Source organism: Gobio gobio (assembly GCF_949357685.1).
Source record: "Gobio gobio genome assembly, chromosome: 3".
In the NCBI taxonomy this organism is placed as follows: domain Eukaryota; kingdom Metazoa; phylum Chordata; class Actinopteri; order Cypriniformes; family Gobionidae; genus Gobio; species Gobio gobio.
In genome coordinates, this window is record NC_137099.1 from 21,735,136 (window position 1) to 21,751,505 (window position 16,370).

General features: G+C 45.2%; 1 protein-coding gene across 1 annotated transcript in view; it reads right to left on the reverse strand.

Annotated features, from left to right (window-relative positions):
* Positions 1–10,547: 10,547 nt before the first annotated feature.
* The window catches only part of mtnr1aa (melatonin receptor 1A a), a 51,916-nt gene continuing 46,093 nt past the window's right edge, over positions 10,548–16,370 (reverse strand). Inside the window, exon 2 of the mRNA XM_079812116.1 lies at positions 10,548–13,140. Coding sequence (XP_079668242.1) covers positions 12,272–13,140 — 869 coding nt within the window. The 3' untranslated portion in view covers positions 10,548–12,271. The remainder of the gene's footprint in view (positions 13,141–16,370) is intronic.

The following is a 16,370-nucleotide window of genomic DNA, read 5'->3' on the forward strand; positions in this document are numbered from 1 at the left end:
TATGGCACGCCCAACTCAGGAACTTGGATATCAAAATTATCCCAGAGTGTTAAATATTACTTGAGAGGTCGTTCATATTCAAACAAGGAAACTTGTATTTATAATAAATCCGAAAGCACATGAAAGCAGCATCATCTTTGGACACAACAGATGAATTATTTAGTACACAGAGGTTAAAATATAACACACTACAACCACTGCTAAAAATGTTATCTGTTTGCAAAATGTGTAAAACATTTAAGCTGTATGTTGCATCCCTTGTTCCCCTATCGACTTTTCATATTTTTTTGTGCACAATATAAATAGGACTTGTACATTCACAACCGGTCAAAAGTTTGGAATATTTTTTGAAAGAAAGGTTTGAAAGGTTTTTGAGTCTCTTATGCTCACCGAGGCTGAATTTATTTGATACAAAATTCAATAATATTATGAAATATTAATACAATTTATAATGGCAAAGCTTAATTTTCAGCATCCATTACGCCAAGTCTTCAGTGATTCTTCAGTTCCCCTTCGTTCAGTCACTACGACGTACGTTAGTGACTAACGAATGGGGGTTTCGCTTAGAAGCCAATCATCTTCGAGTATTCAACAGCGCCCAATGGCAGTGCCAATGCCATGGGCATGCGGAATTTGCATGCGTAACTCCGCCCCACCTCGTGGGTATATAAGGAAGTACGCTGGCAACATCGCATTATGTTACTGCTTTGGAGCCAAGAGGATCTCTTCACTCCTACAAGCCTGAATTCTTAAGTCTTCTCTTCAGTCTTCGAGGAACTGAAGAGAACGTGACCATCGCGATGTTGCGGTCGAGACTCAGTGATCTCCGTGAGGAGAGAGAGTCCCCTCTGCCACACCCCAATCTACCGTCTCCGAGTGAGGTGGTACTTTGGCTGGTGGCCAGGGTGACCTGAGTGCGGTGCCGTGGTATTAAGAACCCCGACGATCATTCCTCGGGCCACGCCCCCTCTCGCACATTGCTTAAACCCGCGAGTGTTGGACTGAAACAGCGGCCCGTCTCTGACGCCTCGTTCGTTTCGTCCACGCTCCAGATAGCAGTGAGATGTCGATCGCCGCATCCCAAGGTGGGCTGGAGTCCTTTGGGGATGACGATTAGGAGTTGTGCTCCGCCTCCGGGTGTGTCAGCGCTGCCTGATCCGACCTAAGGTTGACAGCCATGTTATCTCAGGCAGCCGCGAGTCTCGCGCTGGTGTGGAACTCCGCCCAGTCGCGAGTGCTCGTGGTTGCGCGATTGGTTTTTGGGGACGGCACCCGACAGCTGTTGGGCCCCGCCCCCAATGCCTTTCGCTCCCGAGGTGCATGAGGAGATCACGCGGTCCTGGAAGTCCCCGTGCTTCCCGCGATCGTTTGGTGGCCTCCTCCGCCTTCTCTGCCCTTGATGGGGCCGCGGCCTAGGGTACACTGGGGCCCCCTCACCCCCACTGTTGAACTCTCTGTTGCGCACTACGGTGTCCACAGAGGGCTTGACGTGGCGTGGTGTGGCTGTCCTAAGCACCCTCCCAAAGCCTGTGGGCTCGTCTACTTCGGTGGCGTGGTCCTGCAGAGCTACGGGCAGGCCGCCGCCCCGTTGCACATGCACAAGGGTGGAGCCGACCCAGGGCTCTTCATTGAGCTGCGTACCGCGACTGATCCCGCCCCCGGGCGGTGAAGGTGGCCACACGCTCCCTGGGTCGGGAGATGTCCACAGCTGTGGTCCGGGAGAACACCTGGCCTTACCTGGTGATTTGGAGGACGTTGAGTGGGCCCGCCCCCTCAACTCACCCATATCCCAGGCTGGCCTCTTCGGCGGCGCGGCTGGGAACTGCGCCCAACAGTTCTCGGCCGCCCCAGAGCAGACTGAGGCTGTAACACGTACTGCCCCGGCGGCCAGCTGCTGCACCAGCCGCCGGCTCAGTCGCCTCAGTCCGCTCGCCGCCGAGGGCGCCCTCCCTCTTCCCGCCCGGCCCCAGCAGCAGCCTTAACCTGGGCCGCGCCGTGGAGGTGGTTGAGGATGTCGCCCAGTCCGCTCCCCAGACTGGTTAAACGCCACCCTGGAGGTGGACAACTCAGAGATGGGTTCCAGTTCTTCCCAGGGGATGGTAGCAGGGCCTCTCCTTTCCCCGGTGGAGGGCCGGGGGAAAATCCTTCCGCTGCTGGCCCCCGGGCTAGCAGCGCTTGGGAAGAACTCATGTTCCTGCCTCTGAGGACCCAGAGACCGGTGATGACAGTGCGCGCCACCCACGGGTCCCGCCACTCGCATCCCTCTCTGTCGCCAGCCTCCTGGCAGAGCAGACCCCAGTGGAACGCGCGTCCTTCCCTGGTCTCCTCTGTCAGGACGCAGCCGTTAACCGCACCCCCACACCGGGACGCCCAACAGCCTCCCTTGTCCGGGTCGGTAACGCTGCATCGCTGCCCCACTCCGGGTACACCTGTAGTCCGATTGACCCCGCTGGTGCAGTTCCTGGGAGCCTGGCTTCAGATTCCAGGGCTGTCCCGCTGGGTCGCGAAAGACAGTCAGGTGCGGCTACGCGATTCAGTTCGCGCAGGTTCCTCCCTGCTTCCGGGGAGTCCATTCCACTATGATCGGGGCTAATGCCCCCGTCATGCGAGCGGAGGTTGCCACCCTACTGGCGAAGGGTGCGATCGAACCTGTCCCTCCAGCCGAGGTGAATTCCGGGTTTTACAGCCCGTACTTCATTGTACCCAAAAAGACCGGTGGGCTTGACCGATCCTGGACCTGCGCGTCTTGAACCGTTACCTCCACCGGTTTCCGTTCAAGATGTTGACAGCGAAACGCCTTTTCGAATGCGTTCGTCCACACGATTGGTTTGCAGCGATCGACCTGAAGGACGCCTACTTCCATGTCTCCATTTTGCCTCGACACAGACCGTTCCTACGGTTTGCTTTCGAGGGGCGGGCATATCAGTACGCAGTTCTACCATTCGGGCTATCTCTGTCCCCTCGCGTCTTTACGAAGATTGCCGAGGCAGCCCTTGCGCCCCTTCGGCAGCACGGGGTTCGCATCCTGAATTACCTCGACGACTGGCTCATACTGGGTCACTCTCGAGAGCAGGTTTGCGGACACAGAGATTTGGTGCTCCATCACCTAGCCCGTCTGGGCCTTCGGGTCAACTGGGAGAAGAGCAAACTTTGCCCCGCGCAGAGGATCTCTTTTCTCGGTATGGTTCGACTCGGTCGCCATGTGCGCGCAGCTTTCGAGCGAGCGCGCGCAGTCTCTGCTGACTTCCCTTCGACAACTCGAGGGCAGAGAGCGGTTCCACTGAAACTGTTTCAGAGGCTCCTGGGGCATATGGCATCTGCAGCCGCGGTAACGCCGCTCGGATTGCTTCATATGAGACCGCTTCAGCACGGGCTACGCGATCGAGTCCCGAGATGGGCATGGCGGTCTGGCACGCTCCGGGTACAAGTGACTCGGGCCTGCTTACAGACTCTCTCCCCGGGGTCGAACCTCAGTTTTCTACGGACCGGAGTGTCCTTAGAACGAGTTTCCAGGCATCTTGTTGTATCAACAGATGCATCATCCACGGGCTGGGGTGCCATGTGCAATGGACAAGCAGCCACGGGCTCCTGGATAGGACCCCAGCGCCTTCTGCATGTCAATTGCCTCGAGTTGCTGGCAGTACGGTTCGCCCTGCACCGCTTCCGAGCGTTGCTGAAGGGTCAACATGTACTAGTCAGGACAGACGACACGGCCGGGCGGTCTACGCTCCCGCCGTATGTCTCAACTCGCCCGCCATCTCGTTTTTTGGAGTCAGAAGCATCTGAGGTCCCTTCATGCTGTCCACATCCCGGGAGTCCTGAACCGTGCAGCCTACGAGCTCACGGCTTCAGCCACTTCCTGGAGAATGGAGACTCCATCCCCAGACGGTCCAGCTGATATGGGAACGGTTCGGCGACGCACAGGTAGTCCTGTTGCCTCCCAGGACTCTTCCCATTGCTCCCTGTATTATTCCCTGACCTATGGTCGGCACGGATGCACTGGCGCACAGCTGGTCGTCGGGGCTACGCAATTATGCGTTTCCCCCAGTGAGCCTTCTCGCACAGGTACTGTGCAAGATCAGGGAGGACAAGGAGCAGGTCATGTTGGTCGCCCCGTTGGCATGGCCGGACCTGGTTCTCAGAACTGCTACTCCTTGTGTCAGCCCCTCCCTGGCCTATTCCTCTGAGACTCCTCACTCAGAGACGGGGCACCTTTTGGCACCCGCGTCCAGCGTTCTGGAAGCTCCACGTGTGGCTTCTGGACGGGACGCGGCTGGTTTGAGTAGCCCTCCACCTGCGGTGGTCGCTACCATCACTTCCGCTAGGGCAGAGTCTACACGACACCTCTATGCGTTGAAGTGGGACCTCTTCGTCACATGGTGCTCTTCCCGCCAGGAAGACCCCTGGAAATGCCCGATCGGGTCTGTGCTTCGTTTCTCCAGGAGGGGGTGGGACGAAGGCTGTCTCCTTCCACCCTTAAGTGTACGTGGCCGCAATATCTGCCTACCACGATCTCCTGGGAGACAAAAAGGTAAGTAGCAGCACGACCTGATCATCAGGTTCCTGAGGGGGGCGAGGAGACTGAATCCTCCTCGCTCTCCTCTCGTTCCCTCTTGGGACCTCTCAGTAGTCTTAAGTGCTCTGCAGAGGCCTCCCTTTGAGCCTTTGCGGTCGGCTGAGATTAAGTTCTTGTCTATGAAGACGGCTCTGCTGACCGCATTGGCCTCGCTTAGAGGGTCGGGGACCTGCAAGCATTTTCGGTTGACGAAGCGTGCCTTGAGTTCGGGCCGGCTAACTCTCACGTGATCCTGAGACCCCGGCCCGGATATGTGCCCAAGGTTCCCACCACTCCGTTCCGAGATCAGGTGGTGAACCTGCAAGCGCTGCCTTTGGAGGAGGCAGACCCAGCCTTGGCATTGCTCTGTCCAGTACGCGCTCTCCGTGCCTACGTAGACATGACGCAGTGTTTCAGGACCTCAGACCAGCTCTTTGTCTGTTATGGTGGAGAGCGGAAGGGAAGTGCTCTCTCAAAGCAGAGGTTGTCTCACTGGATAGTGGACACCATTGTTTTGGCTTACCAGCAGCAAGGCCGACCATGTCCCCTTGGTGTGAGGGCACACTCCACCCGGAGTGTGGCCTCCTCTTGGGCTCTAGCGCATGGCGCCTCGCTAACAGACATCTGCAGAGCTGCAGGCTGGGCGACACCCAACACATTCGCCAGATTCTACAATCTCCGAGTGGAGCCAGTGTCCGACTATGTACTCGCCCCTACGGGTGGCCGGTAATGGACCAGGCTCAGGTGTCTTCGCTTGCTCGCCATTCAACTCCCAGGACTGGATACGTGCGATATTTTCCTCAGGTGAGCTCCCCGAGAGCCCTGAGCTCCTCCAGCACTGCTTACGCCGACATCAGTTCAGTCTGCCCTTTCGAGCCCAGACCCTCATGTCCGGCCAGGTGCTCCGTGTGCATGGTTCCCCTCCGGCGACCCCCACACGAGTATTTCCACCGTAAGCCTCCTCAGCGAGCAGGTGTCTTTCCCTTGGCAAGTCCCTGCCGCCCCTAGGGTTAAAAATCCACCTTCGGCTGGTACCCTAGAGATCTTCCATATGCAGCCCTTAGCGGGTCATATGTGTATTCTCTAAGTCCTCCCCACGGGTAGGCATCTTGGCATTCCCTCACTGGGATATGCTTCCCAGTGTACCTTGGTAATCCTGTGATAAGTGGGAGTCCTTCGTCCGTACTAGTCTTACGACAGGGTACTCACACTTACGCAGGGCACTGGATGACAGCTGAGTGGCGTTGTTGTATAGGATCCCCCATTCGTTAGTCACTAATGTACGTCGTAGTGACTGAACGAAGGGGAACGTCTCGGTTACGTATGTAACCCTCGTTCCCTGAGGAGGGAACGGAGACGTACGTTTCCTTGCCACGTCAGCTGTGCTGCCTGGATCGCGGAGTTCAGTCTTGGCTCCTGCAGCAGTAACATAATGCGATGTTGCCAGCATACTTCCTTATATCCCCACGAGGTGGGGCGGAGTTACGCATGCAAATTCCGCATGCCCATGGCATTGGCACTGCCATTGGGCGCTGTTGAATACTCGAAGATGATTGGCTTCTAAGCGAAACCCCCATTCGTTAGTCACTAACGTACGTCTCCGTTCCCTCCTCAGGGAACGAGGGTTACATACGTAACCGAGACGAAATCATTCTAATAAGCTGATTTGGTTTTCAATCATTGGTCCTCAATTAACATTAATGGTTCTTATTATTATCAATGCTAAAAAGCAAAACAATAGGACAGCATTTATTTAAAATCAAAATCTTTTGTAATATAATAAATATCTTTACTGTCACTTTTGATCAATTTATTGCATCCTTGCTGAATAAAAGTATTAATTTTTTTATTTATTTTTTAAATAATAATTTTACTTACCATTTTTACTTAAACTTTTGAATGATAAGTATATCATGGTTTCCACACAAACGTATGAAAAGTATAAAAAAATTAACGTTTACTGAGCACCAAATCAGCATGATTTCTGAAGAATCACGTGAGACTGAAGACTGGAGTGATGGTCTCTGAAAGTCAAGGATAAAAGAATTCTTTCAAAAATATCAAGAATCATAATTACTCCAAACTTTTGACCGGTGGCTTATATACTTAAATATTATAGTGCTGGCATCCCATAATTTAACTGCACAATGAAGTGTAGCACATCACATTGTACCTGAGTGTTTACAGTTCTTGGCAACCCTCTGTTTTATAGGATCCATATATGAACCATAATGTGTGTATTACCTTAGAATGAGCCATTTCTATCTACACCACGGGTCCCCTTACAGTGAAGTCACCATTTTGTGCCGCCATGTTTCTACAGTAGCCCTGAATGGACAAACTGCTCTACAGAGCTAGCTAACTCTCTGCTGTCTCAGATGACGACATCTTTGTCCTGTGTCGGCCACCGTAGCATCTCTTTGTTTTGTGAGTAATTCGCAACCTCACCGCTAGGTGCCCCAGGTTTTTTTTTTTTTTTTCACAGGAGTTTGGCATCCATTAACACAGGGATATGGTTGTCCCTGCATGCTGTCAGTAGGTTTTTGTGCCAGTGAATCTCATGCAAAGGTGAATGTGGTGGAAGATTTACTAAAGAAGGTTTCATTTTCCCTGATCCAAAAGTAGGTTCCATTTTCCTGGATCCCGATCCACACATTTCCAGCACAAATTAAACACTGCCAACACCTGAACCAGAGATTTCATAGTAACAGCCAGAGGTGTCAAAAGTATTCGCATTCATTACTCAGGTAGAAGTATAGATACTGGGGTTTAAAAAGACTTCTGTAGAAGTTGAAGTATCAACTCAAGCTTTTTACTCAAGTAAAAGTGTAAAAGTAACTGGTTTCAAAACTACTTAACGTATAAAAGTAAAAGTAATGTAAGGGGAAAAAATGCCATTAAAGGGGTAGCTCACCCAAAAATGAAAATTCTGTCATAATTTACTCAAATTGTTCCAAACCTGTATGAGTTTCTTTGTTCTGAAGATTGAAGAATTTTTGTAACCAAGCAGATTATATGCAACCATTGACTGCCATAGCATTTCCCCCCTACTATGGCAGTCAATGGTTGCTCTATCTGCTTGGTTACAAACATTCTTCATTTTCATTTTTGGGTGAAGTATCCCTTTAAGGACAAAAGATTAGGCCACGCCACAGTGCATACCCCACCTCCTCAAAAAAACATTTTTCTGAAGGCCATAATGACTATAATGTTATATTAAAAAGTTAATGTTGAACATTTTTAGATGCACTTGGCTACGCGTTTCAGCCGCATATATTCCCATTGAAATGAACGCATTTTAGGACAATGCAAATACATTAAAGAACCATATTGTGTACTACTGAGCATTAACGTGTTTCATGGAGTGGAAGATTTGATGACTAGTTGGCTATAAATATTGTAAAGGTGCAAAAAGTCAAAATTCAGAGGCATGTTATCAATAACCATTATTTGAATGTGTGATCAGTGTGGCCAGATTGGGTCAACAATTTCCAGCCCAAAAACCTCACCAAATGTACATTTATATTTTTTAAAGAAAATGGTTATTGATAACATGCCTGGTTATTGATTTTGATATTTTGATATTGATTATTGAATTTTGCACCTCTTACAATACTTATAGGCAACTAGTCACTCCAAGAAAAAAAAACCAAAACTTTAACTGCCAAAATAATTTGATATTATTTTATTGACATACCAATCAATGTTGATAAGTAAGTTACCATTTTATCTCCTTAAAGCATAACATTGATGATTAAAAAAAAAAAAAATCCCAGCAAAACGGTTCAAATATGACTAACGTTATATGTCAGGTAGAAACTGTCAAAACAGCAATCCCTTAGAAAAACACAAGATTTTCAATGTCAACAGTAAGAAGCCAATTTACGTGCAAAAAGTGCCCAATATAGAGATTGGAAAATGCAATGTAATAAACAGGCATTTCACACGTTAATGCACACACCACTGCCAAAATGCGTAATTCATTGTGTAATTCATACTGTACAATAATCCGTCAACAAATAAATAACAACAATGCGCTTACCTTTGTGTTGCACTTTGCTTTGACAAAACTACAGTATGTCTTTCGTGAAGTACATGGCACATGCACTTAGTACAGTCAACACGGATTAATCGTTGATTTAAAGCTCTTTCAGCATCTGTCGGGGTTGCTAGTTGCAGATGTCCTGACTCCTGAGAGTGTATTTGACGATGGACAGGAGTCGCGGTTATATTTAAAGAGTCTTCGAGTCACAGGTGTAATTCACGTTTGAGAGTTGAGTCACTCTCCCACTCTTTACTGTAGATACAACTTACTGTGTATTTATGCCACTGGCATAGCGATCACTGGAATATACAGCTAAAGTTATCGCGCTAAAAAACGGCTAAAGTCATGAATGAGCTTGTCTGCCTGCTGATCGCTGATTGGCTGAAAGTGCGTGCTCTCGTCGATGAGAACCCGCCCTATCTGGCTCATGGTGTGTGATTTGTGCAGGTGCAGGCGTGATTGATCGCTTACAACCCAATAGGGTGTCGGAATGGTTTGTGTTTATCCTTCTCATCCAACCACAATCAAATTCTCTCTGTCCGGATGGCGCGATTTATCTGGATAGTTTATTTTTATTTTTATGACAAGCCGTAATGAAAACATGCCGAAATGGAATAGGAGTAACAAGGCTATTTTTAAAATGTAAGGAGTAGAAAGTACAGATAATTGCTTGAAAATGTAAGGAGTAGAAGTAAAAAGTAGGCTGAAAAATAATTACTCCAGTAAAGTATAGATACTCAAAATTTCTACTTAAGTAAGGTAACGAAGTATTTGTACTTCGTTACTTGACACCTCTGGTAACAGCCAATGTAAGAAGAGGACAATTTAGCTATTCTGCCCTAATGCATGGTGTTTGATTTTAAAAGAATTGAAATCTAGACTTGTTGGCTGATATGTAGGCTTTTTTTTTCTCTCATGTTTTGCTAAATTTTACAGATGATTCTTACTTGTATGTCGAGACGTATCTAATTGTCATGTGTTATTTAGTGGCAAAACGCAAAGCCCATACACAGACAGACACAGGTTGGTTGCTTAGACTCAGAATAACAGAACTGGGTCAAATAACTCTTTTACAGATGATTCTCCATTGGAAATGCTTTGCAGTCTAGGAATAGTCTTAATCTGTGTCTGGGAAGCCAGGCCTGCTCATTTGCAAAGCTCACCAAATTAAATTGACTATTTTTGAATCAGCTCTGATATCATACAACAGACTAAACCTGGATCAGTCAGCGTCCAGCTCCAAAAAAAAAAACTTATCTTGCGTACAAGAAACAGCAAATCAAAACAGATTAATTAAACTTTGAGTAAACGCGTACAAAAACAATTCCAAACACTGTAAATTATAGCCTCCAAAAAACTGACCACCTCTCATGTTCCAACCATATCCAAGTTATTTTATACACAGATATGAATATTTTGGTCACAGAGGGTGATAAAGGCAGGAGAGAACAGATTAGTGCATAATTCTGTAAGAGGGTAGTGTAAATCCTGGCATTTTTATGTTGCTTATTCGCTCTCGCACACTTGTTCAGTGGGCTAGGTTGGATTAAACAGTGATGTCACCACTGCATGTCATGTTTCTCTCTCTCTTTATCGAGCAGCAGTGGTGGGCGTTTAGCTAGAACTATTGCTTAAGCTTCAAACTAATACTGTACTTTAATACTTATATTGGTGTGTTGATACTGCCTGCTTTTTGCCCCAGAAAATATCTGAACCAGTTTTTAAGAATAACCTTTCAAAATGTTAGATTTTAAACTATTTGCTAATGGCATAAACATACATATGATTCAGGATTTAAGTCTTATTATTTTATCTTAGGTATTTTTTACCTTGTTTTAGCCGTTTCATGTTTTCAAATCTTGTTTTAAGAATGATTAAATAGTTTTACTAGAAAATGAGAAAAATAAAATAATACAAATAAAAAGAATAACCCCATTCTCACATAATCAAGATATATAAAATTCCAATTTTATTTTGTATTCATCAAACATTTTGATTTTAATATTTTTACTCAGTTTGCATATGAACTTGTCATTCAATTCATGCATACAAAGAGTGAAGAGAGACAGATAAAAAGAAAAATAGAGGGAGAGAATGTAAGGAGATGGACAAAGACAGATAAATCTTTAAAAAAAAATAGCAAGAGGAGAGGACAGAGACCCTAAAGAGGAGGAATCCCATACTTCCATTCATATTTGCATGGGGGTTGTGGGAAAGCAGCAATCCAGGTGTATTGCTTTCTCAAATGGAGAGTAACAGTGGCAAACCGGGTGAGGTCATTTCAAAGCAGTAAGAGTGTTTGTAAAGTTTTGGTCACATTTGTGGCCAGGCATTGTAGAGATATGCTGATGTTCATGGCATCATTTTGACAACGTTTTTATTCATTCTCCACTGAATGATCAACATCAGTGAAACACACTCAATGTATATTTATATACAGTAATAGTGCATTAGTGCCCACCCCCTTTTTTAGCGCCGTTGGTTCCAGAAGTATATTTCCCTTTCATTTTTCCCATAGGGATTTAAAAAAAAATCTTTGTTAAAGCATTATAAACCATGAACCAAGCCAACCAACTACAAGGTGAAGGTACAACGTTTTTTTTACTTGAAAGTAGTCAAGTAGCCTATACTTGAAAATCGGACAAAAAAAATGTACAAGACTTCCTTTAAGGAAAGAACTACAATCTCATGAAACATTGCAAAAGACATAATCCCTTGACATAATCCCTATTTCCCAGAAAAGCTCTTTTGGCACGATTTGATAACTGTGATTCTCTGATTCGTGGAATTTTCTGTACAGCACCATGGGAAATGTAGTTTTCACCAGGAATTCTGTTAAAAATTAAAAATAAGTTGAAATAATGCAAACAGGTGGCTTCAACAAAAGCACATACCATCGCTTAAAGGGATAGTTCACCCAAAAATGAAAATTACCCCATGATTTACTCACCCTCAAGCCATTTTAGGTGTCTATGACATTCATCTTTCAGACAAATACAATCAGAGTTATATTAAATGATGTCCTGGCTCTTCCATGGATTACTTTTATAATGGATGGATACACTTTTTTGGTCTTCAAATTTTGGGCTGCCATTAACTGCCATTATAAAGCTTGGAAGAGCCAAGACATTTTAATGTCATATACACCTAGCTTGGGGGTGAGTAAATTATAGGATCATTTTCATTGTTGGGTGAACTATCCCTTTAACAACCGCAGAGCACACACCAGGTCTGTCTTTAAAGGTTTATATCATTACAAATATATTTGTCAATGGATAAAATGAATAGAGTTTATACTTCCAGAACTGTTGCACTCTATATATATTCATTCACACTTTCATGTTTGTTTGTTTTTTCTCTCATACAAAGATATTGATATAAAATCATTACAGAAAGTATGTTTTACATAGATTTGTTGATATAATCACCGTAAACATTAAAACGCAATTCATACATACTTACAAGTACTTCTGACCAACAATGAAAAAAGTGCTTTATAAAAGACAATGATAATAATTTCCTGTTTGTTTTAACTGTGTTGAGGCAACAAATCACAGTTTCAGGGCTGCTTCCTGACAACATATTTGGTTATCAGTTGTTTTTTTTCTAAATCAAGTTTGCTCAGTTGTGTTGTGTTCGCTTCACCTCACACACATATACACTCACGATGTTCACACAGAGTCCACCTTGACCTGGTTGTTGTTGGTCATGAGTGGCGAGGGTTTGCTCTTAAGTCTCTCTTGCGCTTCATTTGAACTTTCCCCAAAGAAGATCCTCGCAGTACATACCGACACCACAATACGCTTATATTCGCGACGGAAGTTCTGGTTCAACACTCCATAGACTATTGCATTGAGGCAACTGTTAAAGTACGCCATGAAATAACTTGCCACAAAGAGCCATTCAGGTATTAAAGGAACCACATGCTCTGGAGAAATTGCTACTGCCAGCCCGATGAAGTTTAATGGTGCCCAGCACACGGCAAAGAGCACGAAAACAACAAACATTGTGACGAAGTTTCGTACGTCGTGAGGAGTAAGCTTGGGCCGATTGTCAGGCTTGACTCGTCGACGCACCTGTATGACCAGAATCCAAATTCGTAGGTAACAGTAGGTGACAATCATGATGGGAAGGATGAAATGGAAGAAGACGACGGCGATTGTGTACGCTGAGCTCGCCGACTGCTCGAACGTACAGGAATAAACCCGCGGGTCATACTGCAAGGAGCCCACAAATAAGTTGGGCACAATAGCGAGCACCGTCAAGGCCCAGATTAACAGTACGTAGCAGACTGAATTTTTGTCACTGTAGAGCTTGTCATACTTCAGGCTGTGGCATATATAGCAGTAGCGATTAATTGCGATGCCGGTGATGTTGAAAATGGAGCCGATTACACTGACGCCCATCAGGAAGCCGCTAATTTGGCAGTGCATGTATCCCAGGTTCCAGCCCTGGTGAAATATGGAGGTCAGGACCAGCGGATACGGGTAGATGGCCACCACCAGGTCCGCCACTGCCAAACTCACCACGAAGATGTTACCTGAGAGACAGACAGAAAGAGAGAGAGAAATAAAGGTTAAATAAAAGGCATCCGAAAGCTTAGACAGTTTACATGTTGCCTTGCTGCCCTCACAGTAAAACATTTAAAAATTAAAACGTAAAAGTTAACTTGAAGCAATCAGTTGCAAATAATTTTTTTTTTTGTTGTTTTTCTACTTGGGATCCCCAATCAGTTTTTTTTTTTTTTTTGTTAAATGGCCAATGAAATCAGGGAGTGGAATTTGCATGCTGAGTCACTCCCCCATACATACAGGTATATAAAATGGAGACACTCATTCAGATTTTTGCTTCGGAGCCGAGTGACTGCGGACAGCTATCATTCTTTCCAGTCACCAAGCAACGTTCACGAGAAAAGAGTGCGCAAAAGAGGATATCTTTCTGGTGGATGGGCGCATTCAGTGGATTTCACTATTCATAAAGAGCAGTACACAGCCTGGGTGCATTAGTGCAAAAGAGCAGATTCCTGCACCAGTTTCGTCTGATGCTTCAGGGCAAGCACATGTTGGTCTGCATGGACAACACTGTGACAGTTGTGTACATCCGTGAAGGACCTCTGGAACCTGAAGTGGAGTCTGTTCGCTGAGTGGTGCTCTTCCCATCAGGAAGACCCCAGAGATGCCCAATCGGCTCTGTGCTTTCCTTCCTGCAAGAAGGGTTGGAGCATGCCTTGTTGCCTTCTTACCTCTGTAATGGGATAAACGGTGCCGTGAGTTTTTAATTAAACGTGTTCGCGTGTTGTCCAATCACATGCTGTGTATCGGATGTATAAACGGGGACTTTAAGGCACTGCGCGTGTCAGAACACTGTTGTGCGCCACTGCCCGTGGACCGTCTTTCCGGTTCCGCCCACCTTCCGCTTCAGGTATGTGCTGTGGGCTTAGTGATGTGGAGTCGTGTGGCTTGAGGTCATTGCTAAATCATGACGTTTATAGCGTCCTTTCGGACTAACGTTTGTGGGTTGTTGGCGACTGCCTGGCTCAACATTCTCCCGCTGTATTCCCGTGCCTTATTGGCCTGACGTCTGTTTGTGAGCACAATTGGACTCGCTACTATAGTAACATGAAGGTATGTGTATTTGCTGCTATTCACGCATATCCACTTATCCACTTATGTGTGTTCAATACAGCCTGTGGGACAACATTCTTCGATGCTGTTGTTTTGTCTCCATTTATCTTTCCGGTGACTGTAAATTACACCCCAGCGCGAGCTTGGTTGGTCTACGTGTTCTGTGTTAAAACTGCCTTACAGCGCAAGTCGCTTGGTCTACGTGTCGTGTTAAACCTGCTCTGCAGCGAGAGCTGGTTTGTTTGTGTCCGGCATTACACCTGGGGCCTATACCATGAAGCCGGTTTAGCTGGCTAGCCAGATATGTTTAAGCTTAGTTTGTGCTAATCCTGGGTTTTGGGTTGCATTAAAATGGTTTGGCTTTTAGCAGTGTTCATCTCCATAGTAACTTGCGCTCCATGGCTAACCTGCTCCAGGGCAGGTTATGTTCTGGATAAGAGATCAAACTGAAATTGGACCAATCACTCCCCCTGTTTCTACTCCAAATTAAAGGTCACTACATATCAAATGGCTATTAAAGACTAAAGCGTCTGGCTTTTAACAATGCTTATTTATAATAATAATAATTTTGAATGATTTATATATCATTTATGTAATTATTATACCCGTAATCAATTACACATGTATCATTTTAGTTAATCAATCATATAGGCACTTAGTTGAAATGAATATAAATAGCCAATACAAAGGTCATACAAATAAGCTTCAAAATCAATAAATAAAGCTATAAAAATTACTAAATGTAAGCTTAAATGTTCAATTCTCTATATATCAACTAAACTAACTTCATAACTTTTACTTGCATTGATGTAGTGAATATTTTCTTAAGTTGTACTCTTTTATAGACAGCTCTTTTTTACTTGCAGTGTAAATTTGTTTAAGTTCTTATTTTTTTTCAATTGTGTAACATTCTGCAGAAGAGAGAAATGAATCTCGCTGCTTCTCTCGCGAAAAGTGAATCTCAGTTTTACTGATCCACAGCGTGTGATCGGCTGTTCACTACTGATGTCACAGCTAAACTCCTAGACTCAGGATCAAAGCCTGAGTTGACAGAGAAAGCTGATGATCAGCATCATGGGACCAACAAAGCCTGAATAGATTGGTTTGGTTTTGTCAACTCTAAACTAATCCTGTAACCCTGAGTTTGTTAAACTACCATCATGGTACAGGCCCCTGGTCTTCAGCATGTATTTGTTTTGATTTGTTGTAATTGTTTCCCAATTTGTTTATATGTTTGATATTGGTATGTTATGTGAGTGCTGTAATTATCTCCAATTTTGGTGTTTTTTTTCAGTTTGAACCTCACTGGAGGTGGCATTTTCTTTTCTTTTATTTTATTATGTTTTGTTATACCTTTTCAGCTTATCTAGGTTAAACAGTATTACTTATATTGTTTATTTTGAAAACTCCTTGGATTAATTTGGTCTTTTGTTACAGGAGCCGAGGCTTCAGGGCAGGCTGCTAGTAGGCCCTTGTTATAGTGCGTTTTTTGTCTGACGCGATGTGTGTGCGTGTGGTGTAATGAGACCGGTGCACAAGGTGGTAAGGTTTTGATATAGGAGCTTGGTGCTCACTAAACTAGCTCACCTGCCATTGGTAAGCCTCTGTCTCCTTGCCCTGTTCCAGTCTCTTCTGTGTCTATGCTAATCCGGCCCTCTAGGATTTTATAGTCTTTTTATCACTTCGGAGCATTGTATAAATACACTTTCTTATCTTTTTGTTATCCACGTCTCCAACCCTCTTCTTTTGAAACACAAACCTGTGTCCTTTTGGGTATGTGATTAACTCATAAGTACTAATATTTCCCTTGTCATCAGGGTGGAGTAGTCAGCTACATTTTAGAGTGTCTTTTCATACGAGAAGTCCCCCACTTACCGCCACACCTCCATAGGCTGCCAGTGGATGCTGCATTTTTCAGCTTTCGGAAGCAGTCAACATAACTTTTCTTTTTTATCAAGTAAACAGAAAATGTTTACTAAACCTTTCAGGAGTTCAATAAACCTTTTATTGGCCCATAAACATATGCATGAGCTGCACTCCAAAGTTCAAATATTTGCCTCAATAAATCCACAGAATGTGTGCTCTACATGTGTGTTTATAAATGTGAGAGTGTGCAGTTATCAATTAGTTTCCCCCATTGTGTGGA